Raw genomic sequence first — 21,622 nt, forward strand, 5'->3', positions numbered from 1 at the left:
TGTCTAACAATTATGTATTTCATCAAATCAAGGGTAGTATGTCATTAGTATGTCATTTAATACATTGTACAATTTCACATTAATTCCACAAGATAGTAAATGTTTAATTATTTAACATTACATGTATTATTTTTATAGTTTGTGTGAAGAGTAAGTAACATTAGTCGCGATCATAACAAGAAAAAAATAAATAAAAATTATTATTATGTCATAATTGTTACCCTAAAAATCAATAATTAGTTAAAGAGCAAATATTTAGAATAGAATTATTATTATTTCTCAAACTAAATCACACAAATTAAAGTTCTTTATATATAATAATAAAGTTAAATTAATATATGGCCATTATATATGGTAAAATATCTAAGTTATGTATATTACAAACTATGTTTTGTAGTAGGTCTAAACCTACATACAGCACATCGTTGGGTTAGGGGGTTAGGGGGTTAGGGGTTTGTACCGTCTAAATCTACATTAGAACGTGATTTTAGCCAACTAACACACTTGGGTTTATGCGCATACTTAAGATTACTTGTCTTATTTTATTTGTCTACTCTAGAATATTTTTTATGTGTTAGAATTAAATGTTTTAGTTAGATAAACTTTCAAATCTGTTATTGCACACAAAAGCCATTAAAAATTATGTTTCTATTTCTCAAACCAACAATTATGACACTCTTAAAATACCTGTATTTCATAAAATCGAAGCAAACTAAATTCACAATAAACAGAATTTCTCTACTAAATTCAGAAATGATTTATGAAACTTTTTCTAACTGCAGAAAGTCTTTTTGTTCATATTTTGTTTGATGAACTTTTAGTTGTTTTCTAGTATAGGTTCATTTGTATTAGCCTTTTACAGTTGTGATCCAGTGTATGATTCCTCCATAGATTCTCAAGGAATGAGTAACGTGCTTCATTTAAGATAAGAGGCTTACCCCTCCTGTAAAAAGAACAAAAGGTAAATTCAATCTATCACTCAATTTAACAGTATTATATAATTTTAATGGGTTTTTTTTCGTTTTTGTTTCTTCTTTAATGTCACTAATAATATATTGCATGTGTGACGTGTACAGTACTTTTTTTGCCATCCTACACAGCACCCAAGGAACCATGCCTTGCCTCTCGTTATTTGGAGTAAGTTTTATACTATGTTATTTAAATATAATCAGTGCATTTATTGATAAATGGAAACAGGGTTAGGCAAATAAACTTTAATTTGGTTATGTTTATTATACAATGCATTTCTTACTTGAGTCCACTATCTTCTTCTCCGTAATGGTCAAGGTAAACAGATGACCAAGTACAGGACCGATTGCCTCGATATATCATTATATTAGAGGAATCAATGGACAGGTATATGGCAGTACCAGATCCACACACACTTGCATGCTATCAATGAAACAAAATATACAATTATAATACAGAACATACTGCAACCAAAAAGACATCAATGTTGTATGCAATCAATAGATATACCAATCCATTAGCTTATTTTGATCTTTTTCCACACTTCATTTGCATTACATCATTATTACTCTGTATTCTATGTTTAAATTAAGTGTGGAGAAACCAAATAAACAAACAAACAATCCTGCAATTCATATTAATTTTACAATATATTAGATCAGTGACTTTAGTATCAGGGATACCAGTCAAATTAATTAAAATCGAATATGAATCTCAATCATGAAATATTTTCCCCAGTTAACTCATAAACAGATTTTGCATTTTCATTTAATTAAAAATGTTTATCCAAATAAAACGTTACCAATCCGCCTTCATTCTTGGGTCTCAGCTTGCAGCATGTAGCGTTTAAACTAATGAGGTTGCCGCATACTAGACAAAGTGCTGGACTCTTGAGGGCAGCATAACACAAATTGCACTTCTGCTTGCTGTAGTGTTGAAACAATTTGCTGAAGTCATGAGGAAGTTGGATGAGATGTGGAACAGAGTAGTTAGCATGATTTAATGCCAGTAATTGCTGTAAACAAAAATGTGTTTACAAAATATATATACAGTATAAAAGAATATAAATATAAATCAAAGAGCTGCATAGGCAGGGTAGATAGAAAAAATCAAAATCAAACAAGTTAAATCCGCCTCAATATAAATTTATTAACATGACATGTTTTAGACATAGCCCATCATCAGGTGAAGAATACAAGAAGTTGTCTTTCTTATGTAACAGGAAAATCTCAAAGTATGGTTTTGTCACGCCTCGAACTAACTTGGGCTGTGTTCAAAATTCAAACTCACAAACTGAAAACAAACCTGAGTTTGTGAAACAGATCGTATTGCTACATTGTCAAGTTCCGTACACCATTTTAAAATGGTTGCCAGGTCGCTAGTGTTGACGTCGTCATTTCTTACTACGTTTGTTAGCTTCAAATAGCTCAGGAGTGTGTCAAATTCAGATTCTCCTTCCTAAAAGATAAATACAATTAGAACATTATATTAGGTGACAATTTAATAAATTTCTTTTAAAATTATTTTAAATTAGCACATTGGGCCTGTAGATTAGCTTTCCCACTAGCCCAAACTAAATTTTACCAGCCATCCATAGTTTTAAGACAAAGTTTGTTTGTATGCCAGAAATCAAATAAAAATCCTATTTTATACTTTTATAGAAACAAATTGACTGTCCAAAACAATCAGTTGCTTTGAGATTTTACAGGCGTGTGGTGGGTTTACCGGTCATTGGTCAGCGAACTAAATCTGACACTGATACCTTTGAAGCTGGAAGGTCAACACGATACAAATAATGCTGTAGTAAAGATGCTATCTGAATAAAGTTCATTGATCCTTGCTCTACTTCATTCAAGATACTGCCTCTTGTCCACACGGTTGAAGTTATCTAAAAGACGAAATACAACGAGGTTGATTGGGGATACCATTATATCAACTAACACAAAGAAAAAATAGAAAAATCAAATAGTTTTATGTTTTACCTCTTCAACATCCATCAACAATGTTGATTGGAGATACCATTATATAAATTAACACAAAGAAAAAAATAGAAAATACTTTAAAGTCTTTTACCTCAACATCCATATGTGCACCTTCTTGATACAGTTTACCCCGAATAAAATATCCAATCACAGAACTCAGAATTTTCTCAACAGGGCACCCACCAAACCCCTGTAAAATACAAAAAGATCATCTGTAAAGATATATTCATGTTTTTATTCCTATTTATTCCATATAGAGCCTATGATCAAGGAGTGTCTCGAACCTGTGCCACCGATATTATGATTGTGGTCATGGCAAATAAACCACGGAATAAATAATTACTCTATGATCAAACAAAATTAAGTGCTGAAACCTTATTTATCTATTAAAATAAAAAACATGTATACACCCATTGAGACAGGATCCTGTGCTGTGCAGATTCAGCTGTGCTTATGGCCCATTAACAAAACTACTTATGTACATACTTACATACTGTTACTTATAACATAAATAAGATAGAATGAAGTGGGTAGATGTTTATAAGAACAGTTTTCATTATATAAATTTGGTAACAAGTAAATGACATTGAAAACTAAAACATGTATGACTAAATAGCAGCATAGACTGTGTTCATGTCAGGTGGCAGCAAAGTCAGGAAACAGCTAGGAAGGAAATAATCATATATATTTAAATTTCCAAAGTAAAAACAGATAAATATTAACAAGAATTGTCATCAAAGATCAGAATCAGATTGTGTTGGAAAATTCAATTGGTTAATTGGTTATGCTGCCCTCATATTTAAGAATTATTAAATCAGAATAAATTATTCCACATGCTTTTACTTAACTTATTTCTACTACAATATCTGAAGTGAAACTATTAGTAATCCTAATTTATTTATTTCGTTATCTATATTTTAAGTTTACAATTTAATATGCATGTTCTTTCCAGCTTCCCTTTTATTGCAAACAAATATTTTAATCTATATATTAAAACATGTTAAATAAAAACAATATGGAATTAATGTTCTACTAATATTAATTAGAAGCAAACTAAATGGAGACTTTTCCCATATATATTTGTAGATGAGATTTATAACATATGATATCTGAAAGATTTCAGGAAGTTAGTATATTAAAGACAGTACAACTAAAATTACTCATAGAGAATAAGTTGCCTGGACGGAAAGAGAATTTAACGATGATGATAGAACTCGTAGCCAGGATTTTTACAAGGGGTTCGTTTTCTTCAAAAAGCTCTGTCTACACTATCAAACTAGTTTGAAAAGAAGTTGTGATCTTCTCAAAATATGGTAGTTGATATGATGTTTTTGTGTCCATATGGGCACATCACATGAAGTTTGATAGTGTAGACATTGCTTTAGCTTGGCTACAGTAGTTAGGCATATTTACCATTACTTCCAATACAGGTCTCTAAATGGAAAGGTCACCTCAAGCAACAAAAAAAGAAAAGGGGGAGGGGTTATCTTGTTTAAGTATGTCGATACCTTTCCTGAATGCTTGTTAGTTTCTTGCGCCGGATCACATAAATAAGCATGCATACTAACAATATTGGAACTAAGTAATAAATACTGGTATTAAATTTAAAAGTAATCCATGTTTAATATATTATAGTATATAGGCCTGTGTGTGTGCCCGTGACCTGATCATCAACATAACAATTAAAAAATTAATACAAGCAATTATACAAGTCTGTACATATTATACATACCCTAAAGCATAAATCCAAATACTTAACTTCTTATCTTAATTACATTAATTAGACTATCAATAAAAAGGATTTTTACAGATTGGAATTTAAGATATGTTATCCAGGTGTCCCAGGTGACAGGATGCAAATTACATTACGTTCAAGTTCAAGTAGACTATCACACAAAGTAATTATAATATTAACGATTAGTACAATTATATTGAATTTATATAGTATCCTCCAATGGGGAAGTTTGATAACACAAAACCCACAAAAAAAATACCTCGGAGCAAAATGAATTTAATCAGTAAAAATAAAATGAATCCTGATAGTTCACTTAATATTATGAGGGAAATAAAGATTTTGGACTTAATGATTCATAATTAGTTGAGATCTTTAAGTCAAGTTGAATATTGTGTTCTATTTTTCTTTTATACCCAAAGGCTAAATATAGCTGCCTGCGGCAAATAAAGACACATTTTTACTGTGATTTATTCATGCTTTTAAAAAAACAGTTATAAACCGCCACCCCCCCCCCCCCCCCCCCAAAAAAAAGGTGGACATTTAAGAAAGCAATATAAGCAAAGCAATTGTATGAACATACTATATTTATTAAATTAATCATATTCACAAGATAAAGATGTTTATCTTTATGAACATAAACATAAAATCACTCAATTTTAATTCATTCTGTCAACATGAAGAATATTCTGTTAGCCTTCGGTACTGCAAACTACCTATTTTTAAATACCTGTTTTTGCTGGATGTTTTTTATATGGTGAGTTACTGGCACATGAAAGGATGTGCGTAGGGGTCTTCTCAATATTAGTAACAATTGACGTCAACAACTACATCATTTATACATTAAATATAAACCTAATTTAAAATTGAGTCCAAAAATTTTATTTTTCTTGTAAAGATATAAATAAAGTACAATAATTTGGTAACAAAAAGGGGCAAAATCTAAAAAGTAAAGCTTGTGAGAGGCAGCACATGAACTGAAAAAGAAAACACGGGACAACACGGGAACCAGAAACATGAAAAAAAAACTGTAAGGAGACTAATTAAATAGATAGAATACTGAAGGAGTAAAATATAAATAAATTGATTCTACTTGAGATGACGTAGACGCAAGCGAGTTGACCAATGACAAGTGATAGTTTTAATAATCTATCGCTTGTGATTGGTCAAATCACTTATGTCCTTTAAGCTTTAAGTCGGTTGTAACTTAGATATTATTTGGATCAGCTTAACACAAGTGCGTGTGAACACAATTGAAAGCTCTTCAATATACACATTATGACATTCTTTTGTTTGATGATGTTTGACTGCAACATTACTCAAAATACCTTGATTAGTGACATTGAATTCTGCTGATGTAACACCAAAGGTCAATGCAATATACAATGTCACTTCACCTCATCAAGGCTAACGATTTGACTAACAGCCTTTTTTTGCTGCATAATGCCAAATAACTAATAATTGATTAAAAAGCGTTCAAAGGGTCAAGACGCCGCAACGGTAGTCAACTCTAGATGTAAGACATGTCACAATGATACTCTCCATTGCTGCAAAAGTCGAACAGCCTGTTCGACTTTTGCAGCAATGGAGAGAGCATAAACCGGTTTAGGTTATTTAATTAAATTTGTTTGTAAAATTATATATCCAGGTCAGTCCATTACATTTGTGGTGTTTCCAGGCTGCAAAAGTGGTGTATTGAAATATTTTGTAGAATTTATTTCCACAAACTTTTCAGGAGAGAGCTTGCACCTATAAGCCACCAAAATAAGATAAATTAGTAGTATGGTAGTTCCCATTCAATTCAATTCATTGTTTCAGTATATTCTCAAAATATATTTATTTTTCTAAAGAAAAATTATTTAATTGTATTTCTTTTTGGCAATTGTACAAATTGTGAACACAGAGGAATTTGTTCAAAATTAGAACTGAAATAGTGTTTGAATTAATTAAATAAGATTTTCAGATTAAATCTAAAAATTGTAAAAGCATGTTTGTAGTTTGCACAATCAGTTTATAACATACGTTGTCACGGTAATAAGGGGAGGAAAGAACACACATCGAGGGGGTTTAACAGGGCTTTATTACGAATGATTAAATAATTCCAAACGACAGAAAGTGGGATGGTTGCCATAGAGGTGATGAGAGCGACAACAGCTACAGGATTAATTTAATTAATAAAAAAATAATTTATCATGTGATTTATTTGAGTTAATTTAATACAAATAACGAAAGTTATTTAAAAATTAAATAAAATTGCATTCATTGAATTTGTTGAAGTAAAAGTTTTAGGTAAATCTTCATCTACCTGGGAGGAAGACTTTGCTAGGAGTGACAAGTCTTTATGACTGATAGAGGAAAAATTACTTCTCTAATAATAAAAGTAGGGATTAAAGAAAAATTTTTTTAGGTACAACCTTTTGTTTGGTTTGGTGCCTCAAATTGTGGTATGAACTGGATACACTTGCAAAATTGATAATACTAGATGGTATGGTCGCTTCGCTCGCGTACCATCTAGGTCGTACCCACAGATGGTTCTCGAATACACAGTAATTTCAGCGTAACAAAACTGGCGATTTCAAATGTGGTACCGCAGGACTATAATAATTTACAGAAACGAATAAATAGACACGATGATTTATGTAGTCAACTAAAATTAGCACCCTGGGAATTACTTCCGAAGGAGAAAGTTATTACAAAATGAGTCCAAATTTTTTATTTGGACTCATTTAAAGAAACCCAATTTGTGTTTTGTATGTAACATTAGGGTTGAGGGATGGGAAAGCGGATAGGTACAAAGAAGAACAATTTTTAAATATATTCTTTATCCACTCAGTAACGAAATATTTCTTTCATGTTTTATAGGCCTATAAATAATATAGGCCTACATCTAAATACAGTAAAACATTTGCGATTTAATACTTTGTTAAAACTGTCACTGTCATAATCGATTGAAATACACGATACACCACTACGACGTTTATATTTTTGGTAATTATTAATTAATACAAACGTTGAGAAGGAACTGTCAGTATAAAGTTTATTTGTATATAATATTAATAATGTGTTTATATATCTAACAGTAGAGCCTTTCCACAATCTCAGTAATAAAGTTTATTTGTATATATTTTTATATTACATCATTTCAGTACGAACATTCACAGTAAGAAATGTTCGATTCAAATGAGGACCAACAATAGTTAATAGGTATTTACAGTATTGTCGAGGTATTGCAAGTTTTTTCTCAAAGGACACATATATTTACCTACCTATGTGTTAAACAAAGGGCTCATAAATTTACCTACTTGTGTTAAACTCTGGCAGACTGAGAGATTGGGATGTTCCATTCATCGCAAATCAATACATTTGTAGAATCGTATATTAAATCTATCAAAATAGTATTTTTTAAAGAAAATCGGCCTGTCTTCAACATTATGATGCTGTACTCTAGCTGTTCAACCGGTTTTCAGCTATTAAAAACAATTATCGTAGGAGGAGATAGGAAAATGCAAAGCCTCCTCGCATTTTTGTGGCGGGTATTTTTCAAGATGGACATCCATTAGACAGTGTATACCACGATCGGAAAACACCCCTCTTTGGGGCAAATCGTTGAACCTAAATTCGTTTTAATCGTCAATAACGAATTATCTAACTTAATTTAATTAGTAAATAGGGTTACATCAGGTGGTTAAAATCAGTACCAAAAGTACGAACCAACTTTATATACCATCGAGTAAACATTCTAGAAATAACGTGTGATTTACCGAATTTTGCCCTTACGTAAATTTATATATAGATAACAAGTTTTCTTGATAAAATTAGATATTAAGCAACATACACTCTAGTTATGAAGTATTCTAAATTGCATTGAACTCTTTTGTGCTTTAAACTTTGAGAGTGAACTGTTTGCAACAACTCAACGATTATTAACAATTAATACTCTGGTCAAAGGATAATTCCGACCAACAAGCCTGTGAAAAATATTCGTTTGCGGTTTCAGAAGTCAACCGATGAAAGAAATAAACTTCCTAATAATGTGCTATTCCTGTCTGGTAGTCTAGGGCTTAGTTCTTAACCCGCTGTTTCTAATTTACAACTACAATTGAGGAATATAAAACAATAAGCTGTTATACTAAACAGATGAAACTAAGAACGTTTATCGTTTTCAACATATGGTCATTGTCTCAACTTTAAGAATCAACATATATTTTAAAGATAAACAGTATATAAAGGACTGAGATAAAGCTACTTAGAAAATTAAAATAAAGAAAACCAGATAAATTACCTTTCTTTATCATTTTCAGTTATTAACTGAGTATTTAGCTGTGTCACAGTGGTGCAAACTCTTTTAGATATCTACTTCTATTCTCTCAGCCATGTAAACAAACAAAAAAGTATTTTTTATTTAGTTCATATTTACTGTATAGTAATCAGATTTTAGTGGGCAATATGCATTTTAAGAATATAACTGAAGACACAAGATACTGAAGCAAAAAATACCAATAATGGCTCATTAATTTAACTAATTAAAAGTACTATTTTATTTGTATGTGGTTTTTAAGGGGAAGTTTAGATTGAACAAAACATGCCCATGGATGAGTTGAAGGTTGTAACAAACAACAGGTGTCAGTCAAGGTCAATTACACTCTTTTATTGACCTATATTTTTAATGTTAAAACATTGGTAAATAAAATAGGCCTATAATGCTTAAAAGTCAATATCAATTTTTGTGAGTAAATCAAGTTTAATCTTTTTAGTATGTGATCACTGGTAAATATCAATAATTTTAAATAAATATTACTAAAAAACATCGCTCTAAAATGACCTCAATTCTGAACTCAATCAACCTCAATTAGATTTTCATTTTCTTCTTTTTTCCATTATTATTTCCTGTCTTTATTATTAATTTCCTACTACCTCTTTTCATCTTTTCCCGCAGTGCGTACCTCAACCACGCCAATTTATATCTCCTGCCCTCTATACTCTAATCACTCATTGATTGCAGTAAATCAATCAAGAAGTTGTGTATGAATTATGAAGAATCATAATATCATAATTTTAGTAGTAGTAATAAAAGTGATGGAATTTACTCGACTAAATCAGGTGACATAGTAATGCCATCATCACCTTCATAATACACAAAGAATCTAAATATTGTAGATTTAATTAAAACTAATTAACTTTTTGTAATTGGCCAAATCATTGAAACAAAAGTGAGCAGTCACTAAATCAATTATATGAATAATATTATTATCTAATACCCCTTCATCTAATAGTAGTGATATAATCAAATTGACAACATGTGAATTGTGTGTTTTTTATATAACCATTAAAAAAAAACCTTTGACTTCAAATCGTCAAAAAATGTAATATTGCAATAAAAAAAAAATATATGAAAAAAAAAACAGTAGCAGGAAGACTTATCTCAATCTTGAGTAAATACTTTACAATGAATCAGAAAGAACCTTGGTACATGTGAGCTATTTATCTGTACTGTATAAGATCTTGTAACAAGGTACGAAGACTGACGTCTCAAAGCTAGGCTAGTGACTGATTCAACAGGAAGCAAAGTGGCCCCTCTGGGGATTCATAATCAGATCTCTCCCCTAGAAATTACGATCATTGCGCTACCTATTTTAGGCCTTCAATTCACTCATTCATATGATGACATCATCGTGTCTACAAGTGATCGGTTTTGTCAGGTTTATAGTGAAATTACATTTTGGATTTTAGTCATTCTTTAGTCTGCCACCATTCTAAGAACACAGTCTTAATTCTTCCCAGCAATCAGGGGGATATGTCCGCGGCAGGACACTCATTATGGATAACCAACAGAGTGATGAAACGGGTTTTATCATACTTTCATTCTAAAGGTTTGGCTTATTGACAAAGCGACTGTCACAGTACGTACATTAAGTTAAATTGAAAGTGTCGCTTTACATTTTGTAAAGATCATATGTGTTTGAACATTTGACCAGATGGCATTCACTCCAGAAGAATTTCAGAAGATCGAGGGGTTTTTTGGAAGTACACAACCTCGCATTGGATCACGAATCCGCAACGGTAACAAATGTATTCGACATTCAATTGACAGCATTTACAGTTTAAGTACATACGATACTGAATATGAAACACTGTCTCAACTCTTAGATTCATCTAGTCGCAGAGCTGGCCAAGTTTTTAACGATAAGTTTACCGTGATTGATTCTGTGCTAAAACTATCTCTGATGCGCAGATTGCGCTCACTGGTGAAATTCTCAAATGCAAGCTTCACGTCAAGTAAATTTACAAGCGATAGTGGATTTGAAACTGCTTGTTCACATTGCGTTTCTCCAAATTACAGCGAGGCAGCTGATTCGGACGGTGATACATCTGCAAACTTAAACGATTTACTAGCAAGTAACGAGTTTAACGGGTACGACTTATGTGAGGAGGTGAAACAGCACGATTACGAGACAACTGACGAGTGTCCTGTTGAGAACATTTACCAAGATCCCGACCTCTTAATGGCAGGAATGGATGAATCAAACGTTTACCAGGATCTTAATGACGTTGATTTTGAATTAACTCAGTCGGGAGAATCAACAAATCCGATGTGTTTTTATCAAAATTCAAACAGTGTTCACAAATCAATGCTATTTGACGAATCAGGTGAATCGATGACATCATTTTCCAGCACCGCATCTGGAAACAACAACTTGTTGGACTCAATAACACAAGCATACATGATGTGTACTTTACACAAAAATCAAGCATTGACATTATTCTGCAGCAGTCATAACTGCCGTGTAGCCGCTTGTGGTGTTTGCGCGGTAGAATTCCATAAAGGATCGCACCACAAACTTATTGCTATCTCACAAATTCCGAAAGTTCAGAATGAAGAAGATATTGAACATCTTACGCATAAGATTAAAGACAGAAGGAATTTTATTCAACAAAGTTTACGAAAAATGGACACGAAAGGAAAACAATTGAACACGAACTTGACGATTATTCAGAAAGAAGTCATGAAAACATTTCAAAATTGTCGGGATGTTATCGACCAACGGGAACAAGAAATGCTAACAGAGGTCAGTATGTCATACAGGGATTTACGGAGTAAAATATTTGATAAACGTAACGAGATGAAAAAGAGTTTAGTTTTGCTAGATGAAAGAGCACCCGAAAGATCGCGCACTCTTGGACAAACTAAGCAATCACGATCAAAAAGCCAACGAATGCGTAATACGCTTAACGAATTGAGTATGCTCGAACAAAAGGAAAAGAAAGAGAAGATTGGAGTACTCGGATATATCCGCAATATGAATGTGTTTACAAACGCGTTGAAGGATTTAGGGAATGTTGTTGTATTGAATCGTAAACCTACTATGTTTATTATTGACAAAGGATTAGCTTTACAAGGATGGTTGTTTAAATTTAAGTTTGAGTTGGTCAACACAGATGGACATCCAGTAAGTGAACTGTTAACTGTAGCTCTTACAGGACCAACTGGTCAGTCACTCCCTACAGAACTAACTGATAACAAAGATGGTACGCATACCATCTCATTCACGCCACAAACACTGGGCACGTACAAACTTAACCCAACAGTGTTTGGCCATTCGCTGTTTGATAAACCCATTGATATTCCAGTATGGGTACCAACGCTGGTACCAGAACACCATGGTAGTACACGACCATACCGAGTAAAGGTTGTTGCAATGGACATTGACGGTTGCGCGCAGATGTTTCCGCCTAATCTACCATTTGTTGCTCAGTTTTATCGGAATCAGGGTGAAGAGGTCTATTGTAATTTATCGTACTCTGAGGGAAAATACTGCGTTACGTACAACTTGCGTAAACAGGGAGATTATCGCATGAATATATTACTGAATGATCAACATATTATGTACAGTCCTATGCATGTTACCTATCAAACCAGACCAATTAATAAGGCTACCATCCACAGTGAAAGGAAATCACACAAAAAAAAGAATGATCGTTGAAAATCTGATGAAGTTGTTTTGTTCATAAACTTGCTATTTTGCTTTTTAGTAAATTATTAGCAAATAATGGTCTAATTTACATGCTTTTTACTGCAAAATAAAATTACTTAACAGTAAAAAATAACATTTTGTATGTACTGTAATAATCATAGACCAAAGTTTACTGCAGGCACAGATTTAGGCAGGGGCTAAACAGGCTTTAGTCAGTCATGTCTTTTAAAAATAAAATAATGATTTTTTTTTCTGCAACGCAACGGATCATTTTTATCATTTATGAAATATGTAGCTCCCCTAATCTATAATGCTGGATCCGTCACTGTACTGAACTAAAACTCATAGATTGATTTTTAATTGAGATCAACAACATGAACTTCTATGAAAATTTTACTGGTGGAAAAAAGGCCAAAAATAACTAAGGTTATTTATCTGCTTTAAATGTTCATTTTTAGTTATAATTATGATTTTAATTATGATTTTAATTATGATTTTAATCAGGTAATTTTACAGCTGATACTGTTTTACACTTTATTTTTAACATAACGACATGCTAGTAAATTTTGTAATTCTTGTTGGCATTTGGAAAGTAGTGTCCAAAATTGTCAAAATATGCGATATTAAATTAGCCAGATTCACCAACTATAATGAACAGTTTCACTTTAAGAAAACAATCACTGAATTGCAAAGTCAATTATAATTGGAAAAAGTGTCACTTGAGAATTCATATTACGACGTCTAAGTTTCATCTTGTAAATTGTGTCAAAGTTAACAAATACTACATTAATGTTTCTCATTGTATTCATAAATATTTAAATTATTTTTAAAATATGAACCAAAATATGTACAATATGTGTTTTAAATCAATGCATCACAATAATATAATCATATATTTATCTTTCTGAATGGCTTCCCATTATGTCTCTGTATTAAAATAAAATTTCATATTATATAATAAAGTTAAGAAATTAAAACTAAATGCGTTATAGTCTGTGATATTACTGTCTCAAAGTTGAATAAGATTGTTGGATTACAGAATCAAGTAAGGCAAGATAGTGCAAACACTCGCTCACGCATTCAACAGATTCCAAAATACAGCATCAAATGTGTTTCAAATGTATCGCCTAGTATCATAGGCCATAACCAAACTCTTAATCTGACCTTATATGATACAGGCATCGCATGTGACACACGTGATATCCTATATTGTGGAAATTTCTTATGATACTGGGCAAATATTGTCATATCCAGCTCAATTGTAAGTACTATCAACCTGACCAACTAACCAACTTAATTGGAGAGCTCAGTAACGTGAAACACTTTTCTTCCCTGCATATTAATTCTAGAAGTTTACTTCATAACATTGATTCTTTCAAATTATTTTTAACCAATGTAAATTATGATTTCGATATAATTGCAGTCTCGGAAACCTGGTTGAAAGATGATAATCCATTAACCAATATCTCCAGTTATTCTTTCATTTCAAAAAACAGACTTGGGCGGGCTGGTGGAGGTGTAGGGCTGTATGTTCGAAATAACAATGTGTTCAAAGAGAGAACTGATCTTTTCCTAGACCCCTCCCTATGCGACTCCCTTTTTATTGAACTTGAACTTGAATCCAATCAAAACATTATTGTTGGTGTAATCTATAGGGCACCATCTCTTGATACGAATGCTTTTATTGACGCTTTTGATCTCCTGTTAAATAATATAGCAAAAACCAACAAAGAAATTTACTTATTAGGTGATTTTAACATTGACCTACTTAAACATCAGTCCGATAATCAATCCAACAATTTTGTTAACTCTGTCTTTAGTAATTTCCTTTTACCCTTAATCAATAGACCAACTCGTATTACCCGAACATCAGCAACATTAATTGACAACATATTATCTAATCAAATTGAATCATCAAGTCTATCTGGACTTTTCTATAGTGACATTAGTGATCATTTGCCCATTTTTAACATTACACCCTTATCAAATATACCAAACCGTCCCAAAAACTATGTAAGCCCTAATCATACCTACAGAAAATTTAACGAAACAAATATTTCAAACATAAACAACGATTTGTCTAACATGAATTGGACTGGTGTTTATGGTACGGATGATCCTAATGTTGCTTTACTTTCATTTGAAACTGAATTCAAACGACTGTATGATAAACATTTTCCAATTCAAGAGCAGTCTGCAGGGAAAAAAAAAATAAAGACCTGGATGACGGATGAACTCTTAAATTCAATAAAGCATAAACAAAAACTGTATTCCAAATCCCTCCGCTATCCGAATGACAAAAACATAAATGAATATAAGCAATTCCGTAACTCCCTTAACTCTTTAATAAAATTAACAAAACGCGATTATTATGAAAAAAAGTTTAAGCAGCAGAAAGATAATATCAAAGGAACATGGACAATTATAAATAGTCTCATAAAAACGAATGAAAGTAAGCATTTCGAAGAGTCCACTATAAATTGCGAAGGAAACTTAACGAATGATCCCAACATAATTTCAAATCATTTAAATAATTTTTTTGTTAATATTGGACCTACTCTCGCCAAAAATATAGACACATCTAATGCAAATTTTAAAGATTACCTCCCTCCGCCATCCATAAATTCTTTATTTCTCAATCCTGTGACTGCTTTTGAGATTATGGATATTGTTATGCGCCTCAAAAATAGTAAAGCACCTGGCATTGATGATATTAACCCGTCTATTATTAAACAACTTATCCCTTTTATTTCCGAACCCCTCTGCTACATTTTCAATCTTTGTTTTGTAAATGGCACCTTTCCTGACACCCTTAAACTAGCTAAAGTAACTCCTATTTTTAAAACTGGTGACAAATCTGATTCCAGTAATTACCGTCCTATATCAGTGCTACCGATCTTTTCCAAAATACTTGAACGCCTTATTTATGATCGAACATACAATTATCTTCAAAAAAATAGTATACTTTACAATAAACAATTTGGCTTTCGTAAGAACTATAATACATCCACCGCACTTCTTCAATTAACAAATGAAATTGTTGGGGCTTTCGAGAGGGGTGAATTTGCCATTGGTATTTTCATTGACCTCTCGAAGGCCTTTGATACAATTGATCACGATATTTTATTATATAAGTTACATACTTATGGAATCCGTGGCCCTGTATATAATTTATTCAAAAGCTACCTTTCAAACCGCAAGCAATGCACTAAATTTAAACACACCCTTTCTGATTTTCTTCCTATTATTTGTGGAGTCCCTCAAGGTTCCCTGCTTGGGCCTCTATTATTTTTATTATACATAAATGATATCCATAATGCCTCAAATATGTTTTCTTTTCTGTTGTATGCTGATGACACAACCCTTATTTACACTGATAAAAATATAGATTCCCTTTTTAAAATATCAACCGAAAATCTACCCAAAATTTTAACATACTTTTCTGCAAACAAACTTTCTGTTAATCTAAAAAAGTGCTGTTGTATGGTGTTCAAAAATTCACAAATACCACTAAATACTAGTACTTTTAAACTAAAAATTAAAGATCAATTAATACCTATTGTTGAGAAAACTAAATTTCTTGGTGTTTATCTGGACTGTAAGCTAAATTGGAAACATCAGATTACTCAAGTCGAAAACAAAATATCCAAAAGTTCTGGTATCATATATAGATTATCATCTTTCATCCCTCAAAACATACTCCGGATTCTTTACTGTTCACTAATCCTCCCGTACCTCACTTACTGTAATATTATTTGGGGTAATACATACCCGTCCTACTTAAACAAACTGTTATTGATCCAAAAGAAAACCGTAAGATACATAGCAAATGCTCCTCCTTTATCCCATTCCAATCCTTTATTTTCTTCATTTGGTCTTCTTAAAATTCAGGATATTAACCATCTTCAACAAAGTGTTTTCCTCTATTCATGGCTAAACTCGATCCTGCCATCACACTTTAATGATTTATTTAGTTTCAATCTTAATTTTCATAACCACAGTACTCGGAGCGCAAATCAAATACGTATTCCTTTTTTTAAAACTACTTCTTTTAAACATAGCATTAAGTTCACTGGTCCTAAACTTTGGGATAATGTACCAGTTAATATAAAAAGTGCTTTGTCTAAGAAGAGTTTTTCTTTTAAATTGAAACGGCACCTCTTATCTAGTTATGTTTAATTATCCTTTCACTCATTGTAGTTTTGATATTTAGTCTTTTCGGTACCCTGAATCTAAAAGTCTTCATTACTGTTTTTGTCCTGTTTCCGGTTCCCGTGTTGTCCTGTTTTTTTTTTTTTTCATTTTCTATGGGCTGCCTTATACAAGCTTTGCTTTTTAGGAATGTTGCCCCTCTTATTTCAATAATTTTTACTGCTAATTTTTATTTTCTATGAAAGACAAGAGAAATAAATGTTACTTTGATTGATTGATTGATTGATTGATACAGAACTGAGATTCAGGTAAAGAACTGTTTTTTTCTGGTCAGTGGGTCATTCAACTATGAACAGGCTGATCAAACATCTTTCAGCACTGTACTCCCATCCTTGGATCCATCTGCACTTACATGAGAAGATAATCACATTCCAACAGACAAAATGACTACAACAAATTCAATAGATTGACAAGCTTCCGAAGTAAAATTAGGAAACTTTTCAAAAATAGAAGCCTTAATTGATCAATCGTCAAAATTTGAAAGTATAAAATCTTTCCTGTCAAGATTGTATTTAAAATTGCTTGAAGGTAAAAACTCATTACCAGCTGTTTTTGAGAATATTCAAAAATTAATTAGCTTCTAGAAATAATTTCTGATTGATATTTTGTAAATGAAATTAATCATATTGTTTCCACTTTTAAAATATTAACTATTTAGAAGTTTAATTTGAAGGAAGTTGCAAGGTATGAAAAGAATGCAATAATGGATGGATAGAGTGAAAGAAAAAACAAATAAAGAGAATAGGAAGGACGTGAGTAGCAGAATAATAAAAGAGGGATTTAATTTCAAAGTAGAATAGAGTGGGAAAAGCGAGGTAGTTAATAAATAAGAGTGGAAAATCATTTAGGATGTAATGAAGTCGAGAAATTAGAGTGAACAAAAAAGGAGGAAGTTGTTATAGGGTTCAGAATGCTAGAAATGATTGAAAGAAAAAAAATCACACCATAAGACCGTTTCTATTTTTTTTAAACTTCATTTAGAGAACAATTCCCTTCCATCTGAACTCATAAGTTTAAAAAGCCAGCTGATATCAAGGGGCCAGCTGATATCAAGGGGCCAGCTGATATCAAGGGGCCAGCTGATATCAAAGGGCCAGCTGATATCAAGGGGCCAGCTGATATCAAGGGGCCAGCTGATATCAAGGGGCTAGCTGATATCAAGGGGCCAGCTGATATCAAGGGGCCAGCTGATATCAAGGGGCCAGCTGATATCAAGGGGCCAGCTGATACAGCTCTCCAATATAAGCAAATAAGAACCTAATAATTAAAGGTAGAATGATAATAATAGAAAAATAATAAGATAAATAAATCGATAAATATATTTAAAATTGTGTAATAATAACAATCGGTAAGTAAACATAAAATAATCATTTAATGTTATTAAATTGAAATAACGTCTTAATAACTATGTATTTAATTAATTAAATCATTGAATTATTACAGTTTTATTTATTGCTGAATGAGACTTTAATGGTGTTTAGTGATAGTGTTCCAACAACACAAATTAATGTGTTAATATAATAATCTAATTAAAAGTAAGTTAATGTTGATGTGATGATGAAGTCTTGTACATGTCTTTATTACCAAACATCTTATCATTTATCAACAAGACATGCCTAATAAGATTATAATAATCTTGTTCTCACCTTGATCAATTTATTTAATCTTGTAGTGATCCAGCAGGTATGTGCTTTACTTCCTATGGAAGGGTTGTTGGTTCAAGTCCTCATTAGGGTCAAGGGTATTGGTATAACAAGACAGGATATGAACAAACTAGTATTTGCCATTGACAACATTAAGCTAAATATACCGCCTGTTCTATAGATATTACAATTTAACTCTAAACAATTATAAATGGATGGAGACATAAGCATAGACTTTAGCATCAGAAAACGTCTTATCCGACTGCTAAAGTACAGGTCACAGGGGCTAGCACATTTTATACACAAGGGACACTTTTAAATTGAGAAAAGTAGTGAAAACAGGAAAGTACCCTTTTCTTGTTAGGCATCCATCAGTATATATGGAGCCTTTACAACAACAACAAAATATTACAAAAAATGTGTTGAAATTATTCCCTCAAAGTGAACTTTATTCAAAAATTAAAATGTTTTCTAGTTTTTCTCCTTCCTTATTAAGTAAAAGATTGTAGAGTCATAAACAAACAGTAAGTATTCACCCTTACAGTAGATGCAGCTATTGTTGACATGTAATGATGCTATCATAAAAACTTATGGGGAAACGTAGGCTAGTCCTATAGTTTGGTACTACATACTAACTAGAGGGTTCGAATCCAGAAGTAACTTCGAAGCAAATCTGTTTGTAAACCGAAACTGGAAGATTGTTTTAAACTAGTGCTAAGAGACACTGAAAACAATAACAGAGTTCTGTAGTCAATGTATCCCCGATGGTTATTTAAAAAAAAGTATTTGCATTGTGTCCACCTGACTGAATTAAGTATAATTTTATATAGGCCTAAATACATAATTGAATACTACAGAATAAACTGTTACCTTTCTTGGGCCTCACTACCTTTCATAATCAGTCAAAAGAGAAGGGGAAATGGAACGCCGAGTAGACCTACCATTCTTTAATCAGTCTAGCCAACAACATTATGATAACTCAAACTGAAAATCTTAAATTTAATTTAATTAACATTCTGAATTAACCTCAGTTTCAAGTAGTTATAAACAAAATAAAGTTAGAATGTAAATAGAGGATTACATTTATAGAATGTTTCATTTGATTCTGACTCAAGTAGGCCATGCTCACAATGATAGACACAAGTAAGTAGGCCATGCTCACAATGATAGACACAAATAACTCAATTCAATTTAAATAACATTTAATAATTTAAAAGCTATTTATAAAATTATATTCGAGTGTGAGGGTTGGAGTTCCTGCTGTTTATTATTTTAAAAGTTTTTAAATGTCCTAAATTTTAAAATGAGTAATATTTTACAGCATCTGTCAATCATATGTGGATACAATGAACACTAATTTTATATTCCAGTGTGCCAGGCCTATCAAGGATTCTATGCACTTTTAATTGTTTTCTGTTTAAACTAAATGTGATAATCACATCACATTAATTGCCTGAAATTAACTTGAATATAAGGAAAATAAATAATTAAGTTGTCATTAGCATTTTAGTAAAGACTTAGTAGTCAAGGTTACTTAGCATTGTGATGTATATGAACATTAATATAAGAATATTGAATATTACTTTTCACATGTATTTTCAGGTTTGGAGAGTCATATCCCTTTGATTGTAATCTCTATCAGCTGTTTCTCAGCTACCTTGGTTAAGCCATAACATTTTGAATACTATTTTTGCATACCAAAACTCCAGAGTTTACTACTCTGGCACACACACATCAAACAAAACGTTGGTGTTGGCGCCCCTGGGTGTGTGAATTAGACTTAACAGCAGAGATGGAAAAAACTGAACATTTATTTTTTTAAATTTATTGTAATCTAAAATCGAGAGACGGTAGCAATTCTAGTTCAAAAGTTCATCTTTTCTTCAATCAAATTTAATTATTAATAGTTTTGTCATTATCTTTGTCATTATCTTCACCTGACTCATCTTGTCACTTTTAACATGAAATAAAGTATTTTTATATCAGCTTTACATAGTAATCACCTGATTCTCAGTACATACTGTATGGCATTAATAAATGATACAGTTTCACATGTGATACAATGTGACACCGTATTACACAATTTGCCTAGAACACAGTACAAATTATAAATAAATACAGAGAATAAGCTATACACATGGCATTATACTGTACGATATGATACAATATTATTGTCATTTTAACAATGAGGTACAAATGAAATTTTGTTGGTTTACATTTTGATTTATATACAATACCAGTATCTTGGCAAATGCAGTGCATCACATGGCGGTGCCTGCATTGCAGTATGTTAATGCTTATGGCCTATAAATGATACAGGGTATCACATGTGACATATGTGACTCTGTATTTCACAATTTGCCTAGAACGATGTACAAAAATGTGTTGATAAACAAGTTAAAAGTACACCTAATTAAATATGAATTAATTCTTAGGAGTTGCAAGTCATATTACTGTCTGTTAAATAATTATATTTCATGGTTAAACAAATTGCCATCGTGATAAATATTAAATCATGATAATTATATTTGATAAATGTCCTTGTGAATGGCTCTAAGATGACCATTGTGAGAGCAGTTGCTGCAATAATTATGATTAAAAGTTTGAAGTTAAAACTTTGTATAAATAAGGGTTATGGTCTTTTTCTTGAGTGATAATTGTTGCCGCAATAATTGTCTTTGTTTAATATTTAAAATATTGATGAATAAGGCAAATATACAGGTTATTAAATTTATGGAAATAAATGGCGGGACAGCATCAAACAAAAACATCTGATTATAAAAACTGGGGAATCTCACTTTCTAAAGTAATAATGGAAACAGTATACCGTACATCCCCGGGTATAATCCCACTTCACTCTGGGTCTAATCCTACCCCCTACTTTATGTCTGATTACATAAACAGGCACATCCCTGGGTGTAGTCCCAGTATTGACTTTTGGTCTGAACTGTATCAAGTTCAGATGAGTTTTTACAAGAAATGTTTACCAATAATTTTTTTTCCAGAACCAAGGGTTTCTCCAGGTAAAGTCCGACCCCCAATTTCATGTTCTAGTACTTGAATTATACCAGAGGATATACGGTATGTTCACAACCAGATAGATAAAGAGTC

The 21,622-nt window shown here is 31.9% G+C and overlaps 1 protein-coding gene across 1 annotated transcript in view; it reads right to left on the minus strand.

Moving 5' to 3' along the window:
- Positions 1-114: 114 nt before the first annotated feature.
- The window catches only part of LOC140040333 (E3 ubiquitin-protein ligase UBR3-like), a 54,481-nt gene continuing 32,973 nt past the window's right edge, over positions 115-21,622 (minus strand). The window contains exons 29-34 of the mRNA XM_072086196.1: positions 3,043-3,141; positions 2,732-2,857; positions 2,275-2,427; positions 1,772-1,984; positions 1,253-1,392; positions 115-943 (exon numbers count right to left, since the gene is read on the minus strand). Of these exons, the coding sequence (XP_071942297.1) occupies positions 829-943; positions 1,253-1,392; positions 1,772-1,984; positions 2,275-2,427; positions 2,732-2,857; positions 3,043-3,141 (846 nt within the window). The 3' untranslated portion in view covers positions 115-828. The remainder of the gene's footprint in view (positions 944-1,252; positions 1,393-1,771; positions 1,985-2,274; positions 2,428-2,731; positions 2,858-3,042; positions 3,142-21,622) is intronic.

Source organism: Antedon mediterranea, chromosome 1, assembly GCF_964355755.1.
Source record: "Antedon mediterranea chromosome 1, ecAntMedi1.1, whole genome shotgun sequence".
Taxonomy (NCBI): Eukaryota; Metazoa; Echinodermata; class Crinoidea; order Comatulida; family Antedonidae; genus Antedon; species Antedon mediterranea.